This window comes from Miniopterus natalensis, chromosome 4, assembly GCF_054644295.1.
Source record: "Miniopterus natalensis isolate mMinNat1 chromosome 4, mMinNat1.hap1, whole genome shotgun sequence".
Taxonomy (NCBI): domain Eukaryota; kingdom Metazoa; phylum Chordata; class Mammalia; order Chiroptera; family Miniopteridae; genus Miniopterus; species Miniopterus natalensis.
In genome coordinates this window covers 44,753,480-44,781,405 of record NC_142084.1, presented here as the reverse complement: position 1 = coordinate 44,781,405, position 27,926 = coordinate 44,753,480, and the positions used below count along the sequence as shown (strand labels likewise).

The 27,926-nt window shown below is 40.4% G+C and overlaps 1 protein-coding gene across 6 annotated transcripts in view; it reads right to left on the bottom strand.

The window, feature by feature from the left end:
• Positions 1–27,926, bottom strand: part of TRIM2 (tripartite motif containing 2) — a 125,757-nt gene that overhangs the window by 6,398 nt on the left and 91,433 nt on the right. For all 6 annotated transcript variants that reach the window (XM_016197779.2, XM_087816512.1, XM_087816511.1 and 3 more), the window contains exons 4-11: positions 26,001–26,152; positions 24,619–24,799; positions 23,071–23,794; positions 12,355–12,458; positions 11,944–12,111; positions 6,621–6,789; positions 5,250–5,320; positions 1,120–1,260 (exon numbers count right to left, since the gene is read on the bottom strand). In XM_016197779.2, the coding sequence (XP_016053265.1) occupies positions 1,120–1,260; positions 5,250–5,320; positions 6,621–6,789; positions 11,944–12,111; positions 12,355–12,458; positions 23,071–23,794; positions 24,619–24,799; positions 26,001–26,152 (1,710 nt within the window). The remainder of the gene's footprint in view (positions 1–1,119; positions 1,261–5,249; positions 5,321–6,620; positions 6,790–11,943; positions 12,112–12,354; positions 12,459–23,070; positions 23,795–24,618; positions 24,800–26,000; positions 26,153–27,926) is intronic.

Below are 27,926 nucleotides of genomic sequence, written 5' to 3'. Positions count from 1 at the left end.
AATTTCCCTCTTAGATAGAGTGGTTGTTACTAGGGCTGGGGTTGGGGGAAATGAGGAGAAGTTGGTCAAAGGGTATAAACTTCCAGTTAGAAGATGAATAAGTTCTGGGGATCTAATGCACAGCATGGTGATCACAGTCAATAATGTATTCTACACTTGAAAGTTGCCAAGAGAGTAGATCTAAATGTTCTCACCACAAAAAAGAAATGGTAATTATGTGACTGTGACATCACAGAGGTGTTAGCTAATGCTATGGTGGTAATCATTTTACAATATATAAGGGTATCAAATCAAAACATTTTGCACCTTAAACTTACACAATGCTATACATGTCAGTCTCCATAAAGCTGGGGGAGGGGTGCAGATTTTTTCTCTCAGCACTATTTTAGCTGCATTCCACAAAAATTTGATATGCTATATTTGCATTTTCATTCAGTCAATATATTTTAAAATTTTCCTTGAGACTTCCTCTTTGACTCAGGTTATTTAGCAAAACAACGTTTTTAAATGCATAAAACAGAATATATGGGATTATGAAGGAAAACAATCATATTAAAATATAATCAAAATATTACAAAATTTTAATTATAGTAGTATGTGTGCTTCTTAAACCAGCACATTAAATTACAAGAAATAGTGTGGTGGGTCTAATAACAACTTTAATTTTGAAGTAGTGGTGAGCATAAATGATAATTCTAGATGTCTGCAACTGCAATATGAAATTTTCTGTATTTTTTCTTGGTGATAAAGTTGTAGATATTTACAAAACTTCTGTGATTGTTGTCTATATTCATAATTAAATGATAATTTTTATTAGAAATTAGTAAAAACAATAATATAATATTTTTGTTCAATGGACCTCATGAATTCTAACCACAATCCCTTTGAGGGTCTGTGGGATACATGTTAAAAATGCCTGATTTAGAGGGTTTCACTCTGGCAATATGTTGACATTTTTTCTACTCCACCTTCCTTAGTCTGGCACTTCTTGTGAGATTATCTATGGTCTTATGACTTAACCAATGAAGAATGAAAAACATTAAGATTTGGGGACAGCTAATTCTCCACTTTTAAACAATACCAATCACTCTACACAAATAAATTAGCACTTTAATCTACCTGGATCCTGCTGTTTCCCCAGTCGGCTACAATGATGTTTCCATTTGAATCCACTGCAACACCCGTTGGAGCATTAAACTGCCCATTTCCTTCTCCGTTTGAGCCAAACTTCAACATGAATTCTCCTTCCTGATTAAACACCTGTATAAATATTTTAAAATTATTTTATTTTAAATGAAAATGGTTAAGCTAACATTATGGATTTAAAAGTATATATCTGAACAGGTTATTTATAACAAGACCTACAATTTAAAACATTCTTAAAAAAAAAAATCTACAAACTAGACCCCCATATCACTTGTGGTTTCCCAATTTACTGTATAAGCCTAATTTATCATTTATTAAATCAGTTCTTTTTTTTTAGCTTTTATCCGGTTATTGAATACTTATGTGAAAAATACTTATATTTTCTAAAAAATTATAAATTATAAAATATATACAAATATAAGGTAGAGAAAGTAGAGCTATGATTTTCAACAGTATTATTCTTTCCACTTTTAAACAAATAGCTAAATTTCAAAAACAATCATTTGTATTTCTAACAGGATGGAGGAGGATTCAAAGTTGGGTCAGAAAGTAGGAAATTTTAGTTAGGCCAGATGCTCAGAATTTATTACCATTTTACTAAGTCAACACAACAGGAAAGAACAGGCTGGACTTCACAGTTACAACAGGGGAAATTGAGCAAGTGTGTGTGTGTATGTGGGGGGGGGGAGAGAGAGACAGAGATGGCAGTGGGTGAGGAATAAGATAAATGCTTTTATATTTTTCCCCCCAGAATATATTTTAGTTAAAATAGAGAGGTTATGTGATCCTAAGGCTACTGAGAGGAGGCTGACAGAATTGGGAGCTGAACTGAACTCTTAAGCAAATTCTCTAATCTGACCTGGGCAAGCAATGGGTTGTTGGGGTTAATTAAGCACTCTTATTACTAGAGTGTTACTGTATATGTATCAAATACAGGTTACTGATTTTGAGAGAACATGCACTTAATGACAAGACTATTGTAGGCATAATTTTATCTTGATGATTCAGATGATACTTAATGGTTTTGAAATGTCTCCAGGATATTATTTTAAGCTTGCACTATTACGCAGCCTACAAGTGTGGAAATACTCATTAATAAATCAAAAGTATTACTTGCAAGGCACCATGAGAGCAAGGGTTCCTGAAAAGTGAAACTGAGGGAGTTCACTACACCAGAGCGCAGGCCTCATTTACGGATGATCTCAGGACCTTTCAGAGATCCTCTTTTTCTATCTCTGTGATCAGGAAAGATGAAAATGCCTCGCTTTTAATTACCTACATTGGGCAAGTCAGACACTTCCACCTCTAAAGGCTAAACATACTTTAAGATAAAGAAAAAGAGTCCTGACCACTTCCTGAATTAACCACTTGCCAAGTAAGCAAGTTATGCCTTTGGTTCTTGGCAAAGGACACAGACAAGAACCAGCTTTTACTAAGATACCATGTTTTAAAAATCTCTCCTGACTCTTTATCTCCTTTCACATAAAACATTCTAGTCTTAAGGACCAATGGGAATGTGTGTATGCTGGTCAGAACAGAATTTATTATTCACTGATCTTTCCCTTAAGTCCTACAAATAATCTTTTGCTGGCTTGTTTGTGTGTATGTCTCTGAGTCGGTGTGTTTTCTTTGGCATAATCCAAACGGCTCGGGTGCTTCTGCTTCATTTTGGAAGGATGGAGAATGCCAAATCTAGTCCTACTTGCTTTGCCACTAAAAGAAAATATATAATGAAGGTAGCTGAAGAATTAAGCAGACCACTTGTTAGCCCTGACCTGTAGGTATAGTTTTTACATTTATCAAGAGACGTGACCTGAATCCAGACCTCTTGCTAAGTGCTCTGTGTTATATGGGAAACAAACAAACAGACAAAAAACTCCAGCTATCCATAAAAACTATATGGCAATGGCTCTCAAAGAGAGGAGAAAAACAAAAACAAACAGACTGGTTTTGTTAAGTAAGAAGCAAATTGAGTTTAAATACCTAAAATAATCTTCTACTATACTGAAAACTTTGTTTTCAGAATCAATAATTATAAATTTCTCATATTTTCTATTTTCCCGTCTAACATGTCATTTAATTGTTAATAAATTATTCATATAAAAACAGTAAATGGCAGAAGTATGAGCTGAAATAGTTTTTTATAGCTTTGCATTTTAGAGCAAAGTGTTTACAGCATGTTTTTATAATATTGATGATAATCCTCTTCTGATTTCAAAATTCTGCTCACCTCAGCAACCACTCCACTTGGAAGTCTTCCCTGACAGTCTTAGAAATCTTCTCTTTTCTTCTGGATACTTACAGAACTTTATACGTACCTATTTTCAAGAAGTCATTTATTGCTATCTGCCTTGCAATTTGGTTACTTACATATGTCTTATTTCCTTCTACAGTGTCAGCCAGGGCTGGTAAATAGGAGTCATACTACATAAAAATGCCAGTAAATTCACAGAGGCTGCCTGGGGCACTGGGACAGGAAGGGCTCTGGGGCCACAGTTGCTCTTAGTAGAAAAGAGCAACCTGATTAATATTACTGCCTTGGGGGGGCGGGGGGGGGGGAGAGCATCTACGGCCAGGCATTTGCTGGCCTTTGCATCATTAGGATTTACACGGGTTTTCTTCTGGTTGAGGGCCCTATAGTTCAATGAATGATTCCTCTATAAAGTGAGTGACGGGTAGTGACAGCCCCCTAGGAGGAGGGACATAAGCCCAGTCCCTGCTGCCTCTTTGCTCTCAGTTTCCCTCCTCCTCTGCCATTGATTTTTCCCATTGCTCTCTTTCTTTTTCAAGACATGCCCCTAGAGGTGAGAATATGCAGCTCACTGGCACTGAGGGAGGTGGGGACAGTGGGGATGGAGTTCTACCACTTTCGTAGCAACTCTGGAGAGACGACATGGCAGAAGGCAGCCTTGGAGGAAAGCAATGGAGGGCTTCCTTTTCCCTCACCCTGCCCCATCATCACGGCCCACTGTGCTCTACTCTTTGCACAGGGACTTGGCATAACCATCAAAAAAGCTTAAGGCTTTTGCATTTATTCAGGTTAAAGAAATCTTCTAGAATGGGCTGGGGGAATGAAGCAGTGAAGGACACAGGAGAGGGAGTACCTTTGGGTCTTAAAATTCTCTCTAGCTATTCCAGTTACCAACAGTGACTAATTTTTTTTTTAACGCTGGTTGCTCAGTGGTTGTCTCTAAGTGCAAACCTCAGTCAGGGGCATACCACCCAGGCTGTTTCCTAACTTTAAAAAATATAAGTGAATTTACTCACAAGGAGAACTTTACATTACTTCTATACGTGCAAACCAGTATCACCTGATATAAACAGAAAGTAACCCTTAAAATAAATACAGTGACTCTTAAAATAAAAACATCTGCCAGTGCACAGCCCGTGACCACCTGGCATACCTCCAATGGAACATGCATCACACCTTGAGAAGCTTGGTCTGGAATGTTACTAAACATTTTCTCATTCCCGTAAATGAGAACTTTGTTTTGAATCACTTTATTTCCTGATTTGCTCATAAAAAGATTAAATCTTTCTTCCCCCTATACCTAGTAAGAAAGATGTACTCTACTGTTTGGGGAAGAGGGTAGGCATTGTTTTCTTAGGAACACCAGTTGTGTGAAAGCATTCTAAGAAGTATGAAATATGCTATATAAATGTATGCTAGGGCTATTTCCCTCCCAAAATCTCCTGTTGTCACAGAGTTCTAATATCTAATTTTTTCAAAGAGGCCTTATGATGCAGAAAATTGAAAAAGTGATCCTGTTTTAATTATTGAGTAGCCACGAAATACTAAATTTCAGAAAGTTCTACCTCTGGAAGTTCAAGCAATTGCTTTTTCAAATTTAATTTTCAAGTCGTCTCCATGTACATAGTTTCAAATTAAGAAACTTATTGCCACCATATTTTGTTCAGTTTTCCAGCTCTCCAAAGTGTGTATGCCCAAATTAAAACCTGCATCGTTAAGGAGAAGCAAGATCTGCTCTTTTAGGTTAACTCCTTTATGTCCCATGTGTACATGTGAACCTTATGTTATTTTCTCCCGGACCAATTTCTCAATAAAAGCAGTTAAAAGGTAATAATTGATGTGATTATAGTACCTTGACAGAATGATTATGGAAATCTGTAACAATAATTTCATTATTGCTATTTACAGCAGCAAAATGGGGTCCTGCAATAAAGATGGGAAAAAAATATGAGATGACCGTAACAAAAATGATTACAACATAGCAGTTACAAAACTTAATATATTACTTAGTTATTCAAGAAAGAACAAAGAGAGTGAGCCTCAGTCTTTGAAAGATCATTCAGCCAGACCTCTGGCTCCAGATAACATGGAATCTCTACCATTCTACACCTGCGACTGTCTACTCTGGCTTCTTCCAGATCCAGCCAAGAGCTGCAGCAGCCCTAATGTGGGGGGATGAGCAATAAGCACCAGAATTCATTCTCTGAACCACCATCTGAACGTCATGTCTGCCAGCTTGCCTGAGTGCGTGATAGTCATTTTAGGGTCCTCTGTGGGAAAGACATGGTAGCTCTCAGCATTGAGAAAAAAGGACTCCAATATATAATATTTTTTAAAAAGTAGAGCAGAAAATCCACACGCTATCATTTTGGGTGACATTCAGAGCAGGCAGAACGGGAGACAAAGCACAAAGAAAGATTATGCAAATTAATGTTAAATGCCAAAAACATCCTTTTAAGAAGGAAATTTAATAAACAGTTTTCAGTCTCTTCTCGCAGATATGAAAAACTAAGTAAGCTTGTGACTGCCAGGTGGCGCACCAAAAAAAGAAATAAAAGAGACTGCTGTAATCAGCAAATGCTCTGAACGCCTGCTCTGTTATAATTGCCTAAAAAGATGGAAAATTTCTGCCTGGCCTGCATGTGGCTCAGCGGTTGGGCATCAACCCATGAACCAGGAGGCCATAGTTCGATTCCCAGTCAGGGCACATGCCCGGGTTGCAGGCTTGATCCCCTGTCGGGGGTGTGCAGGGGGCAGCCGATCAATGACTCTCTCATCATTGATTAGGTTTCTATCTCTCTCTCCCTCTCCCTTCCTCTCTGAAATTAATTTTAAAAATATATATTAAAAGATAGAAAATTTCTCATTCAGAGACTTTTTAAATAAAGCTAAAGCTAGGTAGAAACAGGAATTACCCCATTGTTCCTCAAACATTCTATTTAAAAATATTTTATTTTAAAATGTATATTTTATTTACTATTAGTATTCAAAGATTTGGCTTCTGAGTTGAGAAACACCACCAATAAAAACCACACGTGGATGGCAGTTCAACTTACTCCGGGGGCGTCACTGAGAAGCACCAAACCATGCCTTTTGCTTAGACTTCATCCCCAGTATCTTTCCCAAAGCCAGCAAACATACTGGGTCAACATGCTCCAACATCATGCAAATGTGAGCAGAAGAGGCAAAGAAAAGGGGGTTTACATATTACCATCGAGTGTACCTGCAAACTGCCTGTCCCCATTTCCTCGGCTACCAAACCTGGTGACTATTTTCCCGTTTGGCTGGAAGATAAACACGCAGCACGCCTTGTTATCCACCACGATGATGTGCCCGTTGCGGTCCACAGAAACTCCTTTGGGCCCCATCAACTTTCCTGACCCGATTTTTGTCTGTTAGAAACAAGTACAGTGGTGACATTTAAAACACTACACAGAATGTGAAGACAGATATTTTTCTTAGTAAACATTTACTTGGATGTTTAAACAGGGGTCATAATGATCTCTGTCCTAGAAAATTTTCTTTGTCACATCCATTACCTGCTATTTGTATTTATTTGAAATCCTTATTTTTTTTAAAAGGGATCATCACCAAAAATGCTCTGGAATCCCCTTAACTGGGGTCACAGTTCCATTTTAAAACACTAGTGTGACACAGCAAAAGATCTCTGGATTAGGAGCAGGGAGACTGTCTTCTGTAACTTGTTTTGGACACACCTGGTATAGCACAAATGCATTTAATTTCTTTAAGCTTCAGATTCCTTATATACATATTAAAACATTTCAAAAATGACCTCAATAACTTCCAGTGGTATTTTTGGAATGTGTATTAAAGTAAAACAATGTAGGTAAAGTGTTTAGTGTAGAGTATAGCCCATATTAGGCAGTCATAAAAGGGGAGCAATCATTGTCATTATTTTATACCATAATTCATATCAAAATTGCCGGCATCTGCCATTGAACTTAACTAGAATTAAGTTCCACACAGGCAGGGGTCCTGTCTGTTTATCCAGCACATGCACTCAGAGCCTAATGTACTCCTTGGTGTCTAACAGGCACTCAGCAAATACTTCCTTAATGTATTAATTTAAAAACTCTAGCACTGTTATAGGGTCAAATGATGACTAAATGGTTCCAGTTTCTACAGTATTTTAAAGTGGGAGGAAAGCATTAGATTCCATCAAACATACACCACACCCACTTTACATCTTACTCATTTTTCTGAGTAGACTGCAGTGTGTATATAGATGCCTGTTGGCCACAAGATCCATGTCTTATACCTTTATTTTTATAGCTCCATTTTCTAGAGTGCTTATAAAGTACTTTACTTATTTCCCCGCTTATTTACTAATTCTACAAACACCGACTGAGTGCCCACTATGTGGCACATAGTAGGTAAAGACAAGTAAGACACAGTCCCTACCCTCAAAGATATCTCAATGGCATTGCAGAGACAAACATGTCTGAAGTGTCTGGTATTGAGTGTTTGATTTGGCAGATTTGGGAGCATTCAAATGGGCCATCTCAGAAGGCGTGTGGAACAACCTGATGAGATGGTCACTATAGACAAGGAAGTTTCGAGAAAGAGCAGCCAAGGTGAGGGAGCAGCCAGAAAGCTAGTAAATGAAGGTGACAGCAAGAAGCACAATTGTCCCTGGCACCCAGGCTTAAAATGTCAGAGCGAAGTAGATCTCAATGTGTTTTTATGAAAGATCTCTCAGATATGTTATAAAGCAACATACAGAACAAAGTATAATGTGAGCCCACTTGTGTTAAATGTGTTTATATATGTATACATAGTCCTGAAGGAGAAAGTAAACAACCAATAGTATTTATATCTTGGAAAGAGATACTAGTAGCGGTAAGAGAAACTCTGACTTTTCATTTTATACTCGTCTATGGGCTCATTTGAAAACTCTATTTGAAAACATGACTTTACAAATTAAAATTTTTGGGGGGGTGTTTTGTTACTCGCTGATGAATTAATTTTAAAAAATATATATCTTTATTAATTTCAGAGAGAGGAAGGGAAAGGGAGAGAGAGAGACAGAAACATCAATAATGAGAGAGTCATTGATCAGCTGCCTCCTGCACGCCTGCTAGTGGGGATCAAGCCCGCAACCCGGGCATTTGCCCTGACCAGGACTCGAACCATGATGCTCAATTGGTGAACTACATGGGCCCGGGTGCAAGTTAAAAATTTTAACTCCTAAAAAGTTACATTCTCAAAGTTTCTGTTCTCTATTTTAGTGCTGTCTGGTAGAAATATGTGAGCTACACATGTGAACTTAACGCCTTCCAGTAGCCATATCAAAAAAAGAAAAAGGAAAAGGAAAAATTAATTTGAATTATATATTTCACTTAACCCATATATCCAAAAGTGATCATTTCAACATGTAATCAATATAAAAATTATCAATGAGGTATTTTACATTCTTTTCAGGGGACTAAGTTTTTGAAATCCAGTATGTATTTTACACTCAATCCGGTATGTATTTTACACTCACAGCACATCTCAATTCAGATCAGCCCCATTTCAAAAACTCAGCATCCATATGTGTACCTTACAGGACAACACAACTCTACGCTTCTTCTAAGATCTCATTTGTGCGATAGCATCAGCTTTCACCTCTATGTGTAAGATTCTTAAATCCATATCTTTAGTCATGGACTATTTTACAAGTTTCACCTTAAACTCAACCAATATCAAACCAAATTTATCTTCTTCGTTTCCACTTTTAAAAAAACAAACAGAAAACCCAAACTAGCACCTCCTGATTTCCTACTTCCTCTTATGACACCACAGTTCATCCAATTAACCAGGATCAAAATTTCAGAGCAAAATTCATTCTTTCATTAGTCTGAACCTCAGTTTTCTAATCTGTAAAATGGCAACGATGCTATTTATCTCCTGGATCTTGCAGATTTCGAAGGATAAAGGGCAATGCCAACCACAGCATATGGCACACAGATAATCTCTCTCCCTCATCCTACTCAGCTGGTATCATACCTGACGTGCAGGACTATCTCCTTTCCCACCGGAGACATGAAGATACGTATAAAAAAGAGTATGAAGAGAAGGATGGGGACTTTCCCATAGCAGGGGTTCGGACTTTGTATAATCTTTTATTCTTGGAAGGTTATAAATGACTGGAATTCAGAATGCGTCTCTTTAGAACAAAGACACACATTTACTTAGAAAGGAAACAGTGGCATTCTGGCAAGGGAATATGTTGTATAAATCTGATTCTGATTCTGCAATCTAGCCAAAGATCAAAGAGACTATCACATAATAGCTTACAAAGAAATTGTATACTTTCTTTCATGTCTGAATAGGAGATATGTCAGTAGGGATCAAAAGAGAGAAGACTCTGATTATTAAAACAAGAATATCGTTAGTACCTAACATTATAAACACTAGTTGTTACTTAGAATGACTCAGCCATATAATAATACCAAGCGGATGATAATTATGTAGCTTAAAAACAGAAAACAAAGGATTACTGCCATTCTATCATGTAGTTAAGAACTAGTTGGTGCAGGTCTAAAAGTAAAAACTTAAATGTTGAACCAAAACCTCCTTTCCCTCCACTTCCCTTCAATCCTAGTTTAGCTGCATTAGATTCTACCAAATAAAATAAGAATTACAGCATTTGACCTGCCAATGTGTCTCCCATCTTAAACAGAAGAGTAAGCAAAGATATTTTAGATCCTGGATCTGGAACTGTTAAAGTATTTAGCCCAACAAACAGGTCATTACATTGAAGAAGGAAGCGATATGGTGGCCTTCATTTTCACCATTTAAAAAAAGAAGGAAAAAAAGACCCAAACTAGCACCTCCTGATTTCCTAATTCCTTATGACAGGGGCCTCTGTATCTGTTCTGGAGTCAGAAAAGGTTTCTAGATGGACCGAAAGATATAAGTCAGGGGGGAAGGTGGAAAAGAAAAAAGTTAGAGGCAGAGACGACTGAGTATTAGGGCTAAGAAGTTAGTGAGTAAAAGAAAAAAAAGGAGATAAGATGTTATATCTCTAGAACTATTAGGAATAAATCCAAAGAATCCACATTTGTGGAAAAGGTTTGTCCTTGTGAGCAGGTTTAATTTTACTGAATCCCATCAAAGAAGAAAATAAGTCTCTCTCAGTATATCCTTATTTACTAAACCTGCTATAGTACTAAAGGGGTTCACTTGCTATCCTTCTGCCCTCTGGGTTTTGATCAACACCTATCATAAACAGAAGAGGGGTTGGGAGTGGAAGGTTGAAATGACACCATGTCCATCCCCCCAATCCTCTCTAATTATTATCAGCAGTATTCCAACCATGCAAATTCAGTTCCTCCAGGAAGAATGTTCTTATCCAAATCCCAAATCCTAAACTGAAATAGGCTATCAAGGCTCGAGGAAGTTATATAACTTGCCAAAGGCCACAATTAATAAGCCACAGAGCTGGGATTCCAGTGGGTTCATCTGTCTGAGTTAAAGTTCATGTTGTCAGCTGAAAAAGACGCCTCTAGGAGGCTGGGAGGGGGATATGAGAAGGCATAGTGCATGTGGCTTTCAAAAACGCCTTTGACAGAGTATCTCATAATCTTCTTGTGACGAGTGTCGAAAATGGCCTGGATGGTAATATTCTTTGATGGAACCCTCGGGGAGAAATTTCTGTTATCACCAGACAGTTCTTTACTCTAAGGTGACTTGCTGAAGAACCAGAAGATGATGCTGGGAGTGACAGCAAATATGTCAAATGATGGGACCCCTTAAAGCGTAGCTCAATTTGCACTTTCTCAGTGAAGCCGGCCTCCACTTTCTTTTCTTTCCAATTCTTACGTTGTATACTTTAACACTCTACTTTTAGTTCCACTGTATTTTTTATTTTAATCCTCCCCCGAGGGTATATTTTTATTGATTTGAGAGAGAGAGAAAGAGGGAGGGAGAGAGAGAAACAACGATGTGAGAGAGAAACATTGATCATGGGGATCGAACCAGCAACCTTCTGGTATATGGGTTGATGCTCCAACCAACTAAGCCACCAGCCAGAGCACACTCTATTTTTAGATTGTACCAAACAATGTAAGACTAAATAAAGACTGACAAGAATTGGTTTTTGTCATTTTTTGTGTATTAGTCTTTTTCTCAAGGGGCTTATATATTTCTAAAAGGTAGGCACCATGTCTTACAATTCTGTTTCTCCATATACCTACCACAGGTCTTAGAGAGTAGAAGGTACCTCATAAATGACAACCTGTAGGTTAATTTGAAAAATATAAATTGCCTCTTAATAACCCTTAAATCTGATGGTATTAAAAAAAAAAAAATGACTGGGTAACCTAATTGCTTTATAAAATGAAGCTACATGTAGGATACATAGGAGTATATTTATGACAATATCACTTCACAAATCTTAAATGTAACACAGCCAAGATATCTTTGTATATGAAGAATTGTTGAGTATTTTATTGGATCTCAAAAAGGAAAAAGACAATTTCATTTTATATTTCCCATTCCTTCTCTCTACTGTTTAGTGGTCAATCAATAGTTAATCTTACCTTGAACTTCCCATCTGAAGAGAAAATGCTAACCCATTTATTATCATAATCTGCAATAATTATGTCCCCACTGGGATGCACAGCTACCCCTGTGGGCCGCTGCAGCTGCCCGGGAGAGCGTCCTCGTATGCCAAAACGACTTTTGAACTGGCCATCATTGGAAAATATCTGTAAAACAAATTGCATTCATTGGAATGAGAACTCACGCAGAAATGAGGGAGGAAGAAACAGGCCAGAAACTTTGTCATCTGCACTACAGATCACAACTTGCAAGTTCTATTTGAAGAAAAGTCTATGCACACATTATAAGCTTCCCTTGTACCAAGTACCCCAAGTCTTAAATAGGAAAATATATAACTGTACCTATTTTATCACCATCAGTGGTTAAAAGTATACAGTTAGAGGCCATACCTGCACACACTGGTTGTTACTGTCTGCAATTAATATCTTCCCAGTTGTAGATGCAGCTACCCCTTGAAGATTTGTAAATTCTCCTTTATTTCTTCCTTTGGTGCCTAAAAATAAATGATAAAACCACAAAAATTTAGCAATAGAGAATTAGATTTCTCAGTTTCAGCAACAGAATTATTCAGGCTTCCTAAGGTAACCTGAGAATACATTGTTTTAAAATTACACTTAAAAAAAAGAGAACCCCCTCCCCATGACCTAATCCATCTGCTACTAAACCTCTCTTCCAGACCAATCAAGTCTTCGCAAAAGCACTTTTTAGGCAAATGACAATCTTCTCTTAAGTTGTAGCTGCATATTAACATAATTAAAATAGATTTAGATCCCACAAAGACACAAAAATAAAAACTAACATTAAAACTGAGGATATGCAATAGGAGAGGGCCTTATTTTAGAGCTTTATTTTAGAGCTTTTCCAAAAGCTCATAAACTTTCAAGTTAAATGACTTTCAGTGCATTTAACGAACCTTAAAGCCACAGATGTTATGAAACTAGCAGGCTGATTTTCATATACAGGATTTACTTCTGTGGTATTTTCAGACTCAGTATCTCATAGACTGTATATTTATAGGCTGCATGAAATTGTAAAAGAAATCCTGACAGAGCACTTTCTGGGTTAAATAAATAAAAGCAAAAGAAAAGGAATTAATCCAAGCAATATTCTCATCTTTACTAACTTTTTCTTTAATGAGAGAGATGGGGCAGCAGAAAAACTAGCAAAGGCATCTATGGGGTAACAGATGCCTGTTTTTGTTTCTAAAGAAGTGTTTATAACTTATTTCAATAGGACCATATAGATAATAATGAATGGAAATAGAATAAACTTTGCTCAGAAATGACCAGAAAGGAGGATAAAGTTTCCACAGAGAGAGAATGCTATGCCTCAGTTTTATAATTTCATTTATATTCGAAAGAACAATTTGATATTTTGTTTTTAGACATCAATGCAGTGCCTTAGGAAAGAGTAGACAAAGATGCGGACGGTGGCTTTACTTAAACAGGTGCTTAAATTAAGCACTGCTTAGAAATAGGCTCTTCTGAAACCAGACTTTGGGTTAGGAAGTGAAACTGGTGATGGAATTAAACAGAATTGCTGCACAGGACCATCTCAGATCACCTGGTTCTCACCAGACCCACACGGTAATTGTTTTACCGAAATCCTAGACTCTATCAAGTTTCCTCACCACCTCAGGAACTCATCTCCTCTCACGTGAAAGAAAAACTTGAGGTCCAGATACTCAAAAGAACATCTTCCACATGGTGGAGGAAGCCGTTTTATTTTACTTCAGCTGTATCAGAGGAGGTGAGCTTTTATACTTGATCCACACAGAATCCCTATAATATGCATGTCTACGGTTCAGCTAACACTCTTTTAAAATGGTGTGTTGGGCCCGGCCGGTTGAGCGTTGACCTAGGATCCAAGAGATCAGGGTTCGATTCCCAGTCAGGGCACATGCCCGGGTTGTGGGCTGCAGCCGATCAATGACTCTCTCATCATTGATGTTTCTATCTCTCTCTCTCCCTCTCCTTTCCTCTCTCTGAAATCAATAAAGACATGTTTTTTTAAAAAAATAAAAAAATAAAATGGTGTGTTGGCACCTGCCGGTGGGGGCCGGGTAAGGCGCGGTCGGCCCTTGGAGGAGGTATGTGCCAACACGGTACTAGTTCTTGGTCACTCCCTCTGATGGCCGAGTAACAGCTGGTTAATGATACAGCAAAACTGAAGGACCAGGACAAGAAACAATTCTTCAAAATACTCAGTTTATAAATACTTTTTAAAATGTAGTGGGGGTAAGGCCAGGGTTGCTCAAAAATAAAAACTGAATTTCTCAAAATCTTTGATCCACAGCCCTGGCCGGTGCAGCTCTGTTGGCTGAGCCTCACCCCAGGCACCACAAGGTTGCTGGCTTGGCGCCCAGCTTGTGGGCTTGATCCCCTGAGGTGCAGGAGGCAGCCCATCAGTGCTTCTCTCTCTCTCCCCCTCTCCCTTCCTCTCGCTCTAAAATCAATGAAAATGTATTTTTTTAAAAACAGCTTTGATAAACAAAAGCATGGAACTTAGCAAGGTGAGGAACCGAGGCTCAAGTAAAGAAACACAATAAAATAGCAAGAGTCCTACATCTGAATTAGAATATAAACAAAAGAAGTGACTCTGTAAAGACAGCCCAGGCTGTTCTAGATCCTGGCTTATGTAAAATTGGAGAGCACCGTGCTTAGAGGGCAAACAAACCGGGGTAAGAAATACTGAAAATGGGGAGGGAAGTAAAAAGCACCTGAACAGAGTAGATGATGAACATTGGTTTGCTTGTCCTCGGGTAGGGACAAAAACCTGCTGCTTCCCTCTTTCATGTAAACTTTTGTCCCTCCTCCTAAGGACAAAGCCACTCAACTGAGAGAAGGCTCTGCAGGCAGCAGCAATTGAAGTTTGAAAGGAAGAAAAAATGGGGAGAATAGTGCTTTATTAGAAGTTAAGGGGTGCCTTACTCAGTCAAAGAGATTTTTCTTCTGAAAATATAAAGGTAATGTTGGAGAAAGAAAAATACATGAGCAAAAAATACTAGCACTTTTTTTTCTTTGCAGACATAAACACCTTTCGCCTGTCAGTATAAATGAGAAAACTGGGAAGACATTTAGTTAACACTTCATATAAGTATCATTCAGAAGAAGGCAAAGAAAGGCTCTACTCAGTTTGAAATGAATGTGAGTTGCTCAGTACCTGCCAATACTGGGTCACGAGAGCAAAGGAGCTGTGCTGCGAAAGACCACACTACTGGAGAGAGGTTCTCCAACCTCCAGAGCTCCAGGGCAATGTGCTGGTCCATCTTTTATTCTTGGTCTCAGTTAATTAGAGCTTGAGTCTGTTGCCCAACAGGCTAATGAAATCACAGGGTTGGAGGCACATCTGTTGCTTATACATTTTTAAAAGAGCTAAATGGAACAGGTATTGCCACTTTAATTTTATAATATTTGTTTTTTTAAAATCTGTTTTCTTAAACCACATGACTCAGTTTACAAACAGCTGGAGTTGGCATTGCTGGTAACATCCCTGATTCTAATGAACATCTTTTGTCTTTTCAGTTACTGATAGTCATTTTTTTTAAAAAACTCTATTTGTGTGTTTTAAGCACAGCAGGATCACAGACTTACTCCTGAGGATTAAAGGAAACCAGCAGCATGCTGTAGAGGAACAACTAATACTATTTTTTTTTTTTTTTACTAGCAGTTAAACTAGAAAAATCTTGCTGTTGAGTAGTGATGCAGAACTACAGCATATTGTCATTTTATTAAAATGCTCACAGTCCAAGGGTTGATGAAGTGTCTTGAGACCAAAATAAAATAAACAGAAATTCCAGAAGTTAGAAATAATTTGGGGTCATGCTTTACTTTTCAAGATTTTTAGTAAATTCTATTGAGTCTATAGAAAGGTCCCTCCAAAGTATTCTAAATATATAATGAAAATTCTTTCATAATGAATATAAATGTAGCACAAAACACAAAGAGTACTTACAGAATCCTCTCCTGCTAGTTTGACACAAAAGATTTTGTTTGATGGTTGCATTCGACTAGTAAAGCAAGTAACACAAGTTTTAAAAGTAATTATAAATATTTTGGCACGAATGCCATAAGATAATTAAACTTGTTTTTTCCAGATGTTAAACTAGCCTATGAAGCACAAAATGAATTTTTAAGCCAACAGCTTTTCATCTGTGCTCCTCCTGGTCACTTCCACCAATGCCTCCAGGAAAATTACAGAAGTAAGGTAATAAGGTAAAAGGACCCTGAATTGAAATAGGGGATCAACACCTGTAAATACTCCCGCTCAACTTAATGAGAAAAATTAAAGTTAAGTAAATCTAGATACTTAGAATGGGATAATGCAAGAGGATGAAACTGAGCCAAATATAAGGTCTAACACAGGATATTCAGGTAGGTGCTAAACAAATGTTTGCTGAGTGAATAAGTGCCTGAATGGATTATTAATGACTGAGTAAATTACACCCCACATTACATCATGGGTAAACGAAATGTTCCATAATATTTACAGCACTTTCATATACTTTCGCTCATGTACTCCTCGTAACAGCTCCATGAGTTACAATGATAAATATTCTCTACCAGTCCATTTCATAGATGCAAAATTGAAGCCAGATGCATCACAAAGGTAGTAGAGACAGAGGGAAAACTAAAACCTGAGTTCTCCTGACTAGGAGATAGGAGATTCACATAATACTTTTTTCTGACACAAACAATGCTTCCTTCTAACTGGACTTTAGATGCCAGGTTTCTGAGGTCAGCTATCATGGATTATGCTTTCCCCATAAAATCCTTTAGAAAATTCTATCCCTTATCACACAGTATTTTAACTGTGTAACTGTCTATCTCCCTCACTAAACTGTGAGCTCCCCAAAGGGCACAGTGCCTAGCTAGCACTCAATACACAGCACGGTGCCTAGCTAGCACTCGATAAATATTAGTGGCATCTTTTTCCAGTTGACATGCAAGAACAGTTCCCAAGGATGAGATGCCCGAGGTGGGTGAAGGCAGGGTGCCTATAATGACCTCAGATGCCAAATTAGTACAAGCTCCTTCCTCCGAGATTCCAGGGAGGAGAGGTGGTGGTTTGCGGAGGTGAGGCAGGGGGTGGCATAAAATATCCTATCTTCCAGTAAAGCCTCTGAACTCATGCTGAGTGATTTTACACATCCATTTCATATTAAAAGAAAGCACACTGCTCTAGAGCACAAATGAGTAGTTCAACACCTCTCATGCACTCACTAAGGTATGGTGTATTAATCACATAACTGGAAACAATTCAACTGTAATTCTTTCTCTCCCCCCACCCCCACATCTTCTGGCTTCCCTTTTGTTCAGTGACTGTCTTTGGTAGCTGACAAAACCAGTTCATGGCTTCTAGTTAGCAAACTTGACACTGCAGGGAAAAATAATCTCCGTGTTTCAAGGAATCACCGTCAACAGATGCTCTAAGCTGCTTCCCTAAACCCATTCAGGACTATTTTGCAAGAGAGTATTAGAGAAACACAGTAACTCATTCACTGTGGGCATGGCATTAAGTTTTCAGACGTGGGAGGTATCAAATTCCTCAACTTTGGAAAACGGCAGTAAAGGATATTTTAGGTGAAGGGGAATCATTGTGCAATTGAAAAGGCACAGGCGTGAGAGTCACAGGCAGCTTGGGCTCCTACCCCAGCTCTCTGAGCCTCCATTCCTTCCATGGTAAGGATAATTAACATTGTCCTGGGCATTTGGCTCTTGAGGGGCAGGGGCAGGGGGGCTGGGAGAGGAGCTCTGATTTGTAGCATTTGCCCATTTCTAGATGTAAATGCTCCTCCCTGCCCACCCCCCAGCTGATTTCAAGCTACCAACGTGAAGTCTGTCCCTGAACACAGAGTTGGGAGGTGGTCTGAGGTGTGTAAGCTGACTCCAGCACACCACAAATTATGTTATAGTAGGTACATATACTGTGGGGACATTAGGAGCTGAAAGTATATCACACTTGCTGAAGGTTTCAAGGAAGATGACATACAGAAGTGGACTGCACAACGCCTGGCTCAGACAATGCCTGTTCCTTCCTCCTGCTTCCATTCCCCGTCCATTCCTCCCAGAACCACAGCTCCTACCTTTGACATTTCATTGAACTCATGATTTAAAGTAACTTCTCTATACATTTCACTTCCAAATTGATGCCTAGCCCTGACTTCTTTGCTGAACTCCAAACCCATATGCCAAGCTGCCTACGGGACACTTCAACCTGGGTGATGGAAACTGAAACATACCTCTTCCTCTCACTTTCCCTGTCTCGGTTCATAATGACAACAGCTGCCACAGTATGGGGCCCTTATGTGCCTGCACTGCTCTTAGCCTTTACATGTATGACTTTAATCCTCACTGAGTGACACATGTGTTAAGATCATCCCCACGTTACAGATGAAAAAGTTAAACAGAGAGGTCAAATAATTTTCATTAAATTATATGGCTAATGAACAGCAGGCTGGGGATCAGAATGAGGCAATCAGGCTTTTGAGCTCTTCACTTACCATGTGCTTAGCTCCTTAGGTTAACTATTGCTTCTGTGCTACACTATGGGTATGTTAACCAGTATTACCTACTTTGCCCCTCTAAAACGTACTGAAAGTATTCAGTGCCCGGCACTATTCTAAGACCTTTTGTACATTCATTCATTCTATCCTCACCTGCACAACCCCCATTAGGTAGGTGTGTTTTTTTAATCCCCATTTTGTGGAGGAAACTAAGGCACTGAGAGGCGAGGTAATTTACCCAAGATTGCACAGATAAGAAAACGGCAGTGTTGGGCTGGAGCCCGGAGGTCTGGTCTCAGAGTCCACAGCCTTAATCATCACTCACTCTCCTGCCTCACACCCCCGCCGCACTCAAGTCAAACAGCCAGACGCTGGATTTGGTCACCAAGTCTTGCCTTCTTGCTCCTAAGAATCTTATAAATCTGGTATTTCCTCTCTATGCCATAGCATCACTCTTAATTCTGGCTCACGTGAACTACTGCAATGGAAAGCAGTTCCCTGTTTCCTGGAGACAGTTCCAATAGCGCTCCCTATAATGTCCCCAGGCTCTCTGGAGATAGTATCTCGGTAAGTCGCTACACTACATTACACTGGTCAGTGCTTCCCTATCACCCACGTAGCGATGGTTCTGAAACCTCAATGTGCATAAGCGTCACCAGAGCTGACAGAATGCAGATTCCTGGCCCTTCTCCCAGAGATCCTGATTCTGAAAATGCTGTTTAGAATCCTGGAATTCTCATTTTTAACAAGCCCCTGAGGAATTCAAGTGGTTATGAACCACACTCTGAGAAACAAAGGAACAGAGAACACAGTCCCAGCTCCTAATCGAGGAAACGCAGCCTCCTCTCTGCTTCTATCTCACTTCCTTTGATGTTCCAGGACGATGGAATCATTTACAGTTCCTTGAACTGCTCAGTTTCTCACCTTTATGTCTTTGTACTTGCTTTTCTTTCATCTAAAACCACCCTTTTCCTCCTTCCATCAGACAGACTCTCTTTCAAAACCAGCTTAGGTTTCAATGTTATCTCCAGGAGCCTTAGCTCCCCACTGCCTGCTAGCATCCTCTCCCACCCCACCCCAGCTTCTGCGCCTTGATTCATACTGAAGGTACATTTTTTCCATGTCTGTCTCCTTCTGGACTGTGCTTCCTCTAGGTCAAAGTGAGAATCTCATCCCTCTTTTTATACCACAACTCAGTCAAGTGCCTGGCACATAGTAGGTGCTCAAAAGACAAAGTCACATCTAACCAGGAGGCTGGATAATTGGTGAGGAAAGTGAAAATTTGAGTCAAATTTACCTCCCAAAGTCTTTTATATCACCCAAAAAGTGATGATTCATTTTCATGAATATACAACATAAGTACATGTTATTTAGGGTTGTTGAATGAACCCTAACACATGTATTATAATCATCATCCCTGACCTGAAGTAATTTATAATCTTTATAAATTTATAATGTTTAAGCAACAAATCAGTGTCACACAACAGCAGAACCATGGTGGCCACCTCAGACATGCAGTGGAGTTTCAATGAATTATGGATTATATGTGGCAGGCTTTAACTCATACACAAAGGGGCTGTTCAAATCATGAATGTCTATTATCATGCACTTAATAGCTTGAATATACAAAGAAATGTGAAGTTCTAAAACAAAAAAACTGTTAAAGAAAGTCAAACTCTTCTAATTATTAATATAAGCTCTACCCATTTGCTCCCAATAGTGTACATGTTGAAAAGACAAATTTTTAAAAGGCCAGCACCGTCTGATGTTACCTAGCACAGCTCCATACATGTGAATGATTGCCCTTGAGTTTAGTGCATTATTGTCTGGTCTAGGTGCCTCTGGGCCTGGAAACTGGGACCTGACAGTGGTGATCAAGAGGTTAAATCAGGACTTGATCCTATTTCAAATGGGGCAAAGTACTTATGCAAAATATTCCTCTGAGTATTGTTGGGGATTATAAGTGGTTAAAGACAACATCCCTGACCTGAGTAATTTATAATCTTATTTGTATTTGGAGATAAGGTCTTTAAAGAGTTGATTAACTTAAAATGAGGCCATTAGGGTGAGGCTCTAATCTAATGTGATTGGTGTCATTATAAGACGAGGAAGCACTCGGGCACCTATGCACAAGACAGCCATGTGAGCACAAAGCAGCAGGAAGGCGGCCACCTGCAAGCCAGGGATAGAGGCCTCCGAGGGAACCAACCCTGCCGCCACCTGGATCTTGCACTTTCATCCTCCAGAATGTGAGAAAATACATTTCTGTTTTTTAAGCCACCCAGTCTGTGGTATTTTATGGTAGCCAGAGCAAACTAAGACAGCATCCTTACTTCATGGATAAACTTGGACACAGTGCTGTTTGCCAGGCACTGTTCTAAGCACTTTACAAGTGTTTAAACATGTAAACACCTTCTTACCAGTGTCTGAATCACTATGGTTGCATTTCTCAGTGGGCAGGATGGGAGAGAGGGCAGATCCCCTTCCCCATAGGGTGGGAGCTGGGAATTCAAAGTCAACATAGTTGGAGGGAAATACCCCTAAAAAAGATATCTTTTTACTCAGGAGAATCACAGGTGGAGATGATGATTGATAATAACAATAGTAAAACACTATCTACCATGAACTGAGCATTTACTATACACAGACAAGTGGCAGCCATATTACAAGAACTCTCTCTCTTCCAACCCCACAACAACCTTAAGAGTTAGGTAATATTTCATTCCGTTTGATTTGCAGAGGAGGAAACCAGGTTAAGAAAAGGTAAGTCAGTTGCCCAGTTGGCAAAGAGAATCAGGGCCAGAATCAGAACAGGGTCTGAGCCTTTCTCCACTCTACATACACACTGTCTAGGCAAGTAGACCAGGGTCCTTTGGCTAGCGGTAGGGGGTTTTGAATTTGAGACTAAGTTTGTTCTTAACGCAGGAGATCAATGGGCAGCAGCTGGTCAAGTTTCTTAAGAAGGTAGTAGGTAAAATCTAACAACCTTAATTGCATGTGCAAAAACAATACTTTTCGTTTATTTAGCTCCTCCTACATGCCTGGCACTACTCTCGGAACTTAGAACAGCTCCCAGAAGGAGATATTTGTACTTTCACTTGATGGACATGGAAACTAAAGCCCAGGGAACCTGAGAAACCTGCTCAAGGTTCAAGTAAGTGGCAGAACCAGAGAAGCACACCTGGGAGGCTCCCAATCCTGTGCCCATCCCAGCTCGCCCACTCTGCTTTGGTGGGTGGATAAACAATTTCTGTACCCACACTGCACAAATGGCCAGTGACTGTTACCTGGGCTCCATGCTCTGAGCAGGCAACTGACATATCATGTCATGGTCTTCACCAAGATTCAGCCTAAAGTATTAGGGCAGCTTTGCCCAGGAATGTTCCAAGGACTTGTTTCCCCAAGATATTCCACGGAAAAAGGTCTATGGTCAGAAAAGTCTGGAAGTGCTACCTGTTATTCCTCCCCTGCCTTGGAGACTTAAAGTGCACATCAGCAGATTCTACAGGTTCTACAATTAAAAATATATACATGTTTCCTTCACTTACGCTAAGGTTTCCCCAATACATTTGAACCACAGAATTGTTTTTCTCCATGTGTCAGTTAATAGACGGGGCAGCACCCTTCTAGAGATACTGCAATAAGGACTGAAAAGGCAGAAGAGAAGCAGGCTGGAGCTACTTTTGGATACCATAACTAAAACGCAGACTCTTTTTCTTACGAATTATCAAATTGTTTGTTTACATCGTTTCCTTTCTAATGAGAAAATAAACAGCTAAAAATAACATTAGACTCAATAAATTTTTGTTTTGTATTTAAAAAGTCTCAATAAACTTTTGTTGTTATTTAAAAAAAAAAAATCAGAGGCAATAAATCAGAAAAGGGATGGGCTATCTGCATACCCCAATCTTTTGGCTCATTCGGAGCCTTTCTGCCTCCACCCTAACTCCATTCCATTCCCGGGTTTCTACCCACCCCCATTTTGGGGCTGCTCTCCAGTGAACACACTGGAGGTGACCACAACTTGCCCCCACCCCCAGCCCTCACAGTAGCGCAGAAGCAGTGACCGGGGAGCATCATGCCCTCTCCCCACACCACAGCCCGAGCTGGGATTCAGAGAAACTGAAGGTTATCTGATAGCACAATCTCTGCCTTTGGGTTAGGCTATCTGATAGAACAATCTCTCTGCCTTTGTGTTAGGCAGAGCTCCAAAGACATTCCTATGGGGAGGTAAAAGACTGCCAACATTCCTTTAAAATTGCCAGGTTATGAGTGCTGTTATTTTTCTAATTCTCTTGTTGCTTATTTTCAGTTTCTAATTTTCTACAGTAAACATGCAGCGTTGTGTATTTAAAAGGGGGGGGCAGAGAGGGGGGTAGGGAGGAAGGTTGGGTGGGACCGGGAGGAAAAGGGAGGAGGGAAAACAAATCCTAACGTCTCCAGAGAAAGAGACCGCATACAGGTCACCAAATAAAATATACCGGCCTCCCCAGCACCTTCAGGTAGGTTCTGACCTGCAGGGCTCCTCTTTGCAGCCACTCTGCCGGTTCGCCCCTAAGCAAAGCAACCCCCGCCTGCAGGCGCGGCGCCGCGTCCTTACCCACTCGGAAGATCAGATCGTCCTCGATGGGGTTCTCTTTTCTTTTCCCAGTGCTGTACATGCTCGCGGGGCGCTTCACAGCTTTTTGCTTTACGTGGCCGCTTCCCGGGGATTTCACGCGCCTCTTGACGCCCTCGGTGGTGGGCGACACGTCGGCCGACCGGATCACTTTCAGCTTGAACGGGCTGCCTCGGATGTGCTGGTCGTAGAGCCTCAGGGACAGCGTGAAGTCCCCTTCCTTCTGCACGGTGTACAGAAACTCGTAGGTGCCGTTCTTGTTGTCCAGGATCTCCCCGTCCGCTACGCTGCCGTCGGGCGTGCTCAGCTCCGCGGTGATGTAGGCATTGCCCGTTTTGCAGAGCTCCCCGTCTTTGTCCTTGGTTGTTATGGTAACGGACATAGGCTGCCCGATGATGGTCTGCCGCAGCCCCTCGCCCGTGGCCACCGTCTCGGAAGCGACGGCGTTGGTGGTTAAGATGGTCCCGAGGTTGTGGATGGACTTCTTCAGCCCTTCGGTCTCGACGATGAAATCCAGCTGGTCGTTCTCCCGCGGGTGCAGTGGGAAGTCCTGGTCGGCCAGCTCGTTCAGCTTCTCGCTCATCTGCTTCTTCACCAGCAGCACCTCCGTTTCCGTGCCATGGTTGAGGGCCTGCGCCGTGAAGTTGCTGCAGCTCTTAATGCTCTCCTGCCCCTCGAGCAGAGTGTCCAGCTGCGACTGCAGGACCTGCAGGGAAAACGCAGCCGGGTGAGTGCTTCCTGCGGCGCGCACAGGGGCAGAGCTCTCCCCCGGCCAGAGCCCGGTTCTGCCCCTGCCCACGCCCGCGGCTCCCAGCAAGGGGTGTTTAATTTCACTCAGTGAACCCGGTTCTAATGCATCATCCTACACTGCATTCCCAGGGCCCTCTCTTTCCGTTCCGCCTCGCCCTGTTTCTCCCACACGCATATTTCTTGGGTCATGTGTTTTGATAGCACCCAGCAGAAGCGTCACCACCCAGAGCTTAGGAACAGACTGTCATGCTTGACATCTGAAATATTCATTATTCAGTATCTTTCCTTAATGTCCAAAGCTCCCCTGTCACCTCTCAAAGGAACAGAAACCAGAGGAATGAAAACTCTTCACGCCTGAATCTCAGAAGCTTTTCATGCCTGGTTTTAAGATCAACATGCAGAGTTAAACAAAGGCTGCACTTGAAGTTGACTAACAGGTTGGTGTGGGTGAGAGAGCAATTAAGAGACCTTATAATTAAGGAAGAAAAACAACCCAGTTTAACCCTAAATCCTGAAAGCTTTACTTCATATTCAGCCTTGCCTTGTGTCAAATTATAAATTGGGACTTAAGGTAACAGAATTCGAGTTTTGCTGAAAACAGGAAGGAAAAAAAAATAGCTGGATATGCCATTAAATGAAAACTGTTTACTGTGCAACAGTGACACTTATGGATCCATTTGAGTCCCCTTTGCTGCTATTAGAACACAGTGGCGTGTGCCATGAAGTGCCCCAGACATCATGTCTCTTCCAGGATATCTGCAGGAACAGCTGGAGTCTTACTTTGTGTTTGAGGCCATAGTTGACCTCCAGTTCCATAAGCAGCACGCTCTTGCGCACGTTTAAAGTTTTCTGGAGCTCATCAAAGGTGGAATGGATGTCATCCACAATGCTGGCCTTCTGGTTGGTTAACTGATGAATGATTTCTGAGATGAACTGAAGAGCAGAATCTATTTCTGGGAGCCTGGAGGACAGTTGTTAAAGATCATTATTATTTAACATCAACCTAGGAATAGTAAAAAAAAAAATCTAAACACTTTAATTTGTAAAAACCAAACAAACCACTTTATGTACTTATCATCTTTAAGAATAACAAAATAAAATGAATTAAGGCATAATTACAGCCTTTGAGAGAGGAGAAAGCTTTGAGGGTCCATGTCTATTTCAATCTACCTCAGTCATCGACTTTAATAATGGATGGTACAAAGCTTTGAAGCTCTCCGAACCCCATGTCTTTTCCTCACACTCTAAACCAGGTTTTCTCAACCTTGACTTGATATTTTGGGCCAGAGAATTCTTTGTTGCAGGGGACTGTGCTGTGCATTACAGATGTTTACCAGCATCCTGTCCTCTACCAGATGCCAACAGCACTCCCTCTCCCTCTTCCTCTTTCTCCCCCCCCCCCCCAGAGTTATGACACTAAATTGTCTCCAGGCAAGGCTAAATGCCCCTGGGATGGGGGAGGAGTGTATAAGTATCTATGGCTAAGAACAACTGTTCTAAGGATATAGCTGTACCTTTTTTCTCAATCACACGAAATACTTATCCTAACTCAAGAGTTCCCTGGAAACTTCTTGCAAGTTTCCAAGTCCTTTTAATTAGTATAGAACAACCACCTTTTCTCATTACAACTGTTGGTGAAGAGATTTCTTTTCGGCTATTTCCCCTCCTCGGTCTTTTTCATGCATCACACAGCTACTCTGTTCCTTCAATTCCATGCCAAAAATAGGGCCTGGACACAGGGAAACATGAGGAAAATGGAGCATTTACTGCTCAGTATCATTTTGCTGGGCTAAAGCAGAGAGGAGCCAGTCACAGGAGACACAATGGGCCTGTAAGTACGTCAAGAACAGCCGATAAGAAAGGCTCTTCAGAGAGCCTCGTTTCTCCTACAGATTTTAGAGATCTCCTGAGAGCATTTGCCTAGAGTGTATTTTATTTCTAATCATACTAAGGAACTAAAACAAAAATGCCACCACTCATAACATAAAGGGGGATTTTACCAAGGGGCAGGGGATGACCCTCCAATCACTAGTCTACGACTACAGATCCACGATCAAATAATTTATTTAGGTGACAGGAACCTACTATCCCACTGAGACAAGAGACCCTGAGGCCAAGCCTGCCACAGAGGCAGCCAGTTGGGAGCCTGGAGATGTACTCACCTTTTGTTGACAGCGTCCAACTGGACCTGGAGCGAGGCCTTGTGTTGCTCTACCACGTCCTTGAGGGGCACTGTGGGGTGTTCCGCGTGCTCCCCCTCAGTGCACTCCCGACACATGGCGGTCTCACAAGACTGGCAGTAAAAGTCCATCACCTGTGGGTGACAAGAGAACAATTCCAGGACCAGTGCCACTGACCTAGTGCTTACTATGCACCAGGCCTTTACTTGCATTCTCCCATTTAATTCTCACAGCCTCCCCAGGGTGTCGGCAAAATTAACTCCAGTTTCACAGGAGAAAAGGAAGGTAAACTTTTATGTGCCAGGTCCCAGACAGAAGCAGATCGGACTCTAAAGCTGCTGCTCTGGTCACAGACCAACTTTCTGTGACCACCCCTCTAAGGCAGAACAGTGTGGGCTGTGGTGCTCAAACTTTTGTCTCTGGATCCCTTTACACTGGATCCCTTTACACTCTTTACAAATTATCGAGGACTGCAAAGTGCTTTTGTTTATGTGAGTTATACCTATAGTTATCACTTTAAATTGAGACAGAAAAAGTTTAAATATTAATTTATTAAAAGCAATTATAAGCCCATTAGATAGTAACGTGAATAATATAATTTATAAAAAGTGACTATGTTTTGCAAAACAAAAAAGTTACCAGAAGAATGGCATTCACCTGAAACCTATATAATTTTATTAACCAATGTCACCCCAATAAATTCAATAAATAAATAAATAAATAAATAAATAAATAAATAAATAAATAAATAAAAAGTTTGTCCCCAGGAAAAAATAAACTATCATCAACTAGCTATAGTCCCTGTATAATTTCATCCACATTCTCTAGAACTAAATCACTGGCCGGTAAAAGGCAATTCAATGGAACAATAGGTCATTAACCAGAATATAGATCCACTATTCATCAAGGGTTGCCATGCCAAAGAGAGTGGAGTCATGTGATACTTGCACTGTCCCTTCCAGGAGGTGTGAGCAGGGTAGATATGGAAGCCCCAATAGCACAGAATTGCATAGATGATTACCATTAGAGATGCAGACTTGCTAAAAGAACACTTAGCAAAGCAGATGTTAGTAGCCTGAATAATGGCCCCCCAAAGATGTCCACATCCTAATCCCAGGAACCTGTTAATGTGTTTACTTTATATGGCAAAATGGACTTGCCGATATGAATAACTTAAGGATCTTGAGATGGGACAATTATGCTGGTTATCCAGATGGACCCAAATATCTTAGTATTATATAAATACAGTTTTGGCCCTGTGGCCTAGTATTATATAAATACAGTTTTGACCTCTGAAAGGGTCTTGGCACCACTGAGGAATCCTGAATTACACTTTGAGAACTGCTGCTCTTTGGATAAGAGGTGAGCTGGGCTGAGCTGTTTGCAACCTGGCTTCACTGCTTATGTAACCTCACTGTGTCTCATTTTTCCCTCTATCAAATGGAGACAACAACAGTCACCTACTTCATAGGGGTGCTATGAGGATTCAGTAAATTAATATGCACAAAGAAGTCAGATATTCCCTGCTTACCTGAAAATAAAACGACCTTATCCTAATTATTTTGACTCTCAGTAACAGTATAACATAAAGCCTGAAAGTTAGTTTCCTTGTGAAGGCAGTCCCATTATTAACTCAGCTGAAAATAATTTCTTCCAATTTTGAATTCCTAGAGCACTTTGGGGGGATCTTTTCCTTGAAGTGAAACACATACAGAAAATGGCATAAATACCAATGCAGATGGGTAGATTTTCAAAAAGTGAATGCACCCACCAAAGAACTTTTATTCATGCTCCATTTATTAAATATTTATGAGATTTTAGATTACTGAGCACAGGAACTCTCTCACCCAGAGCCTAGGTAATTCTGTGCACATAGCATGTGTTTAGTAACACTGCTGAATGAGTACA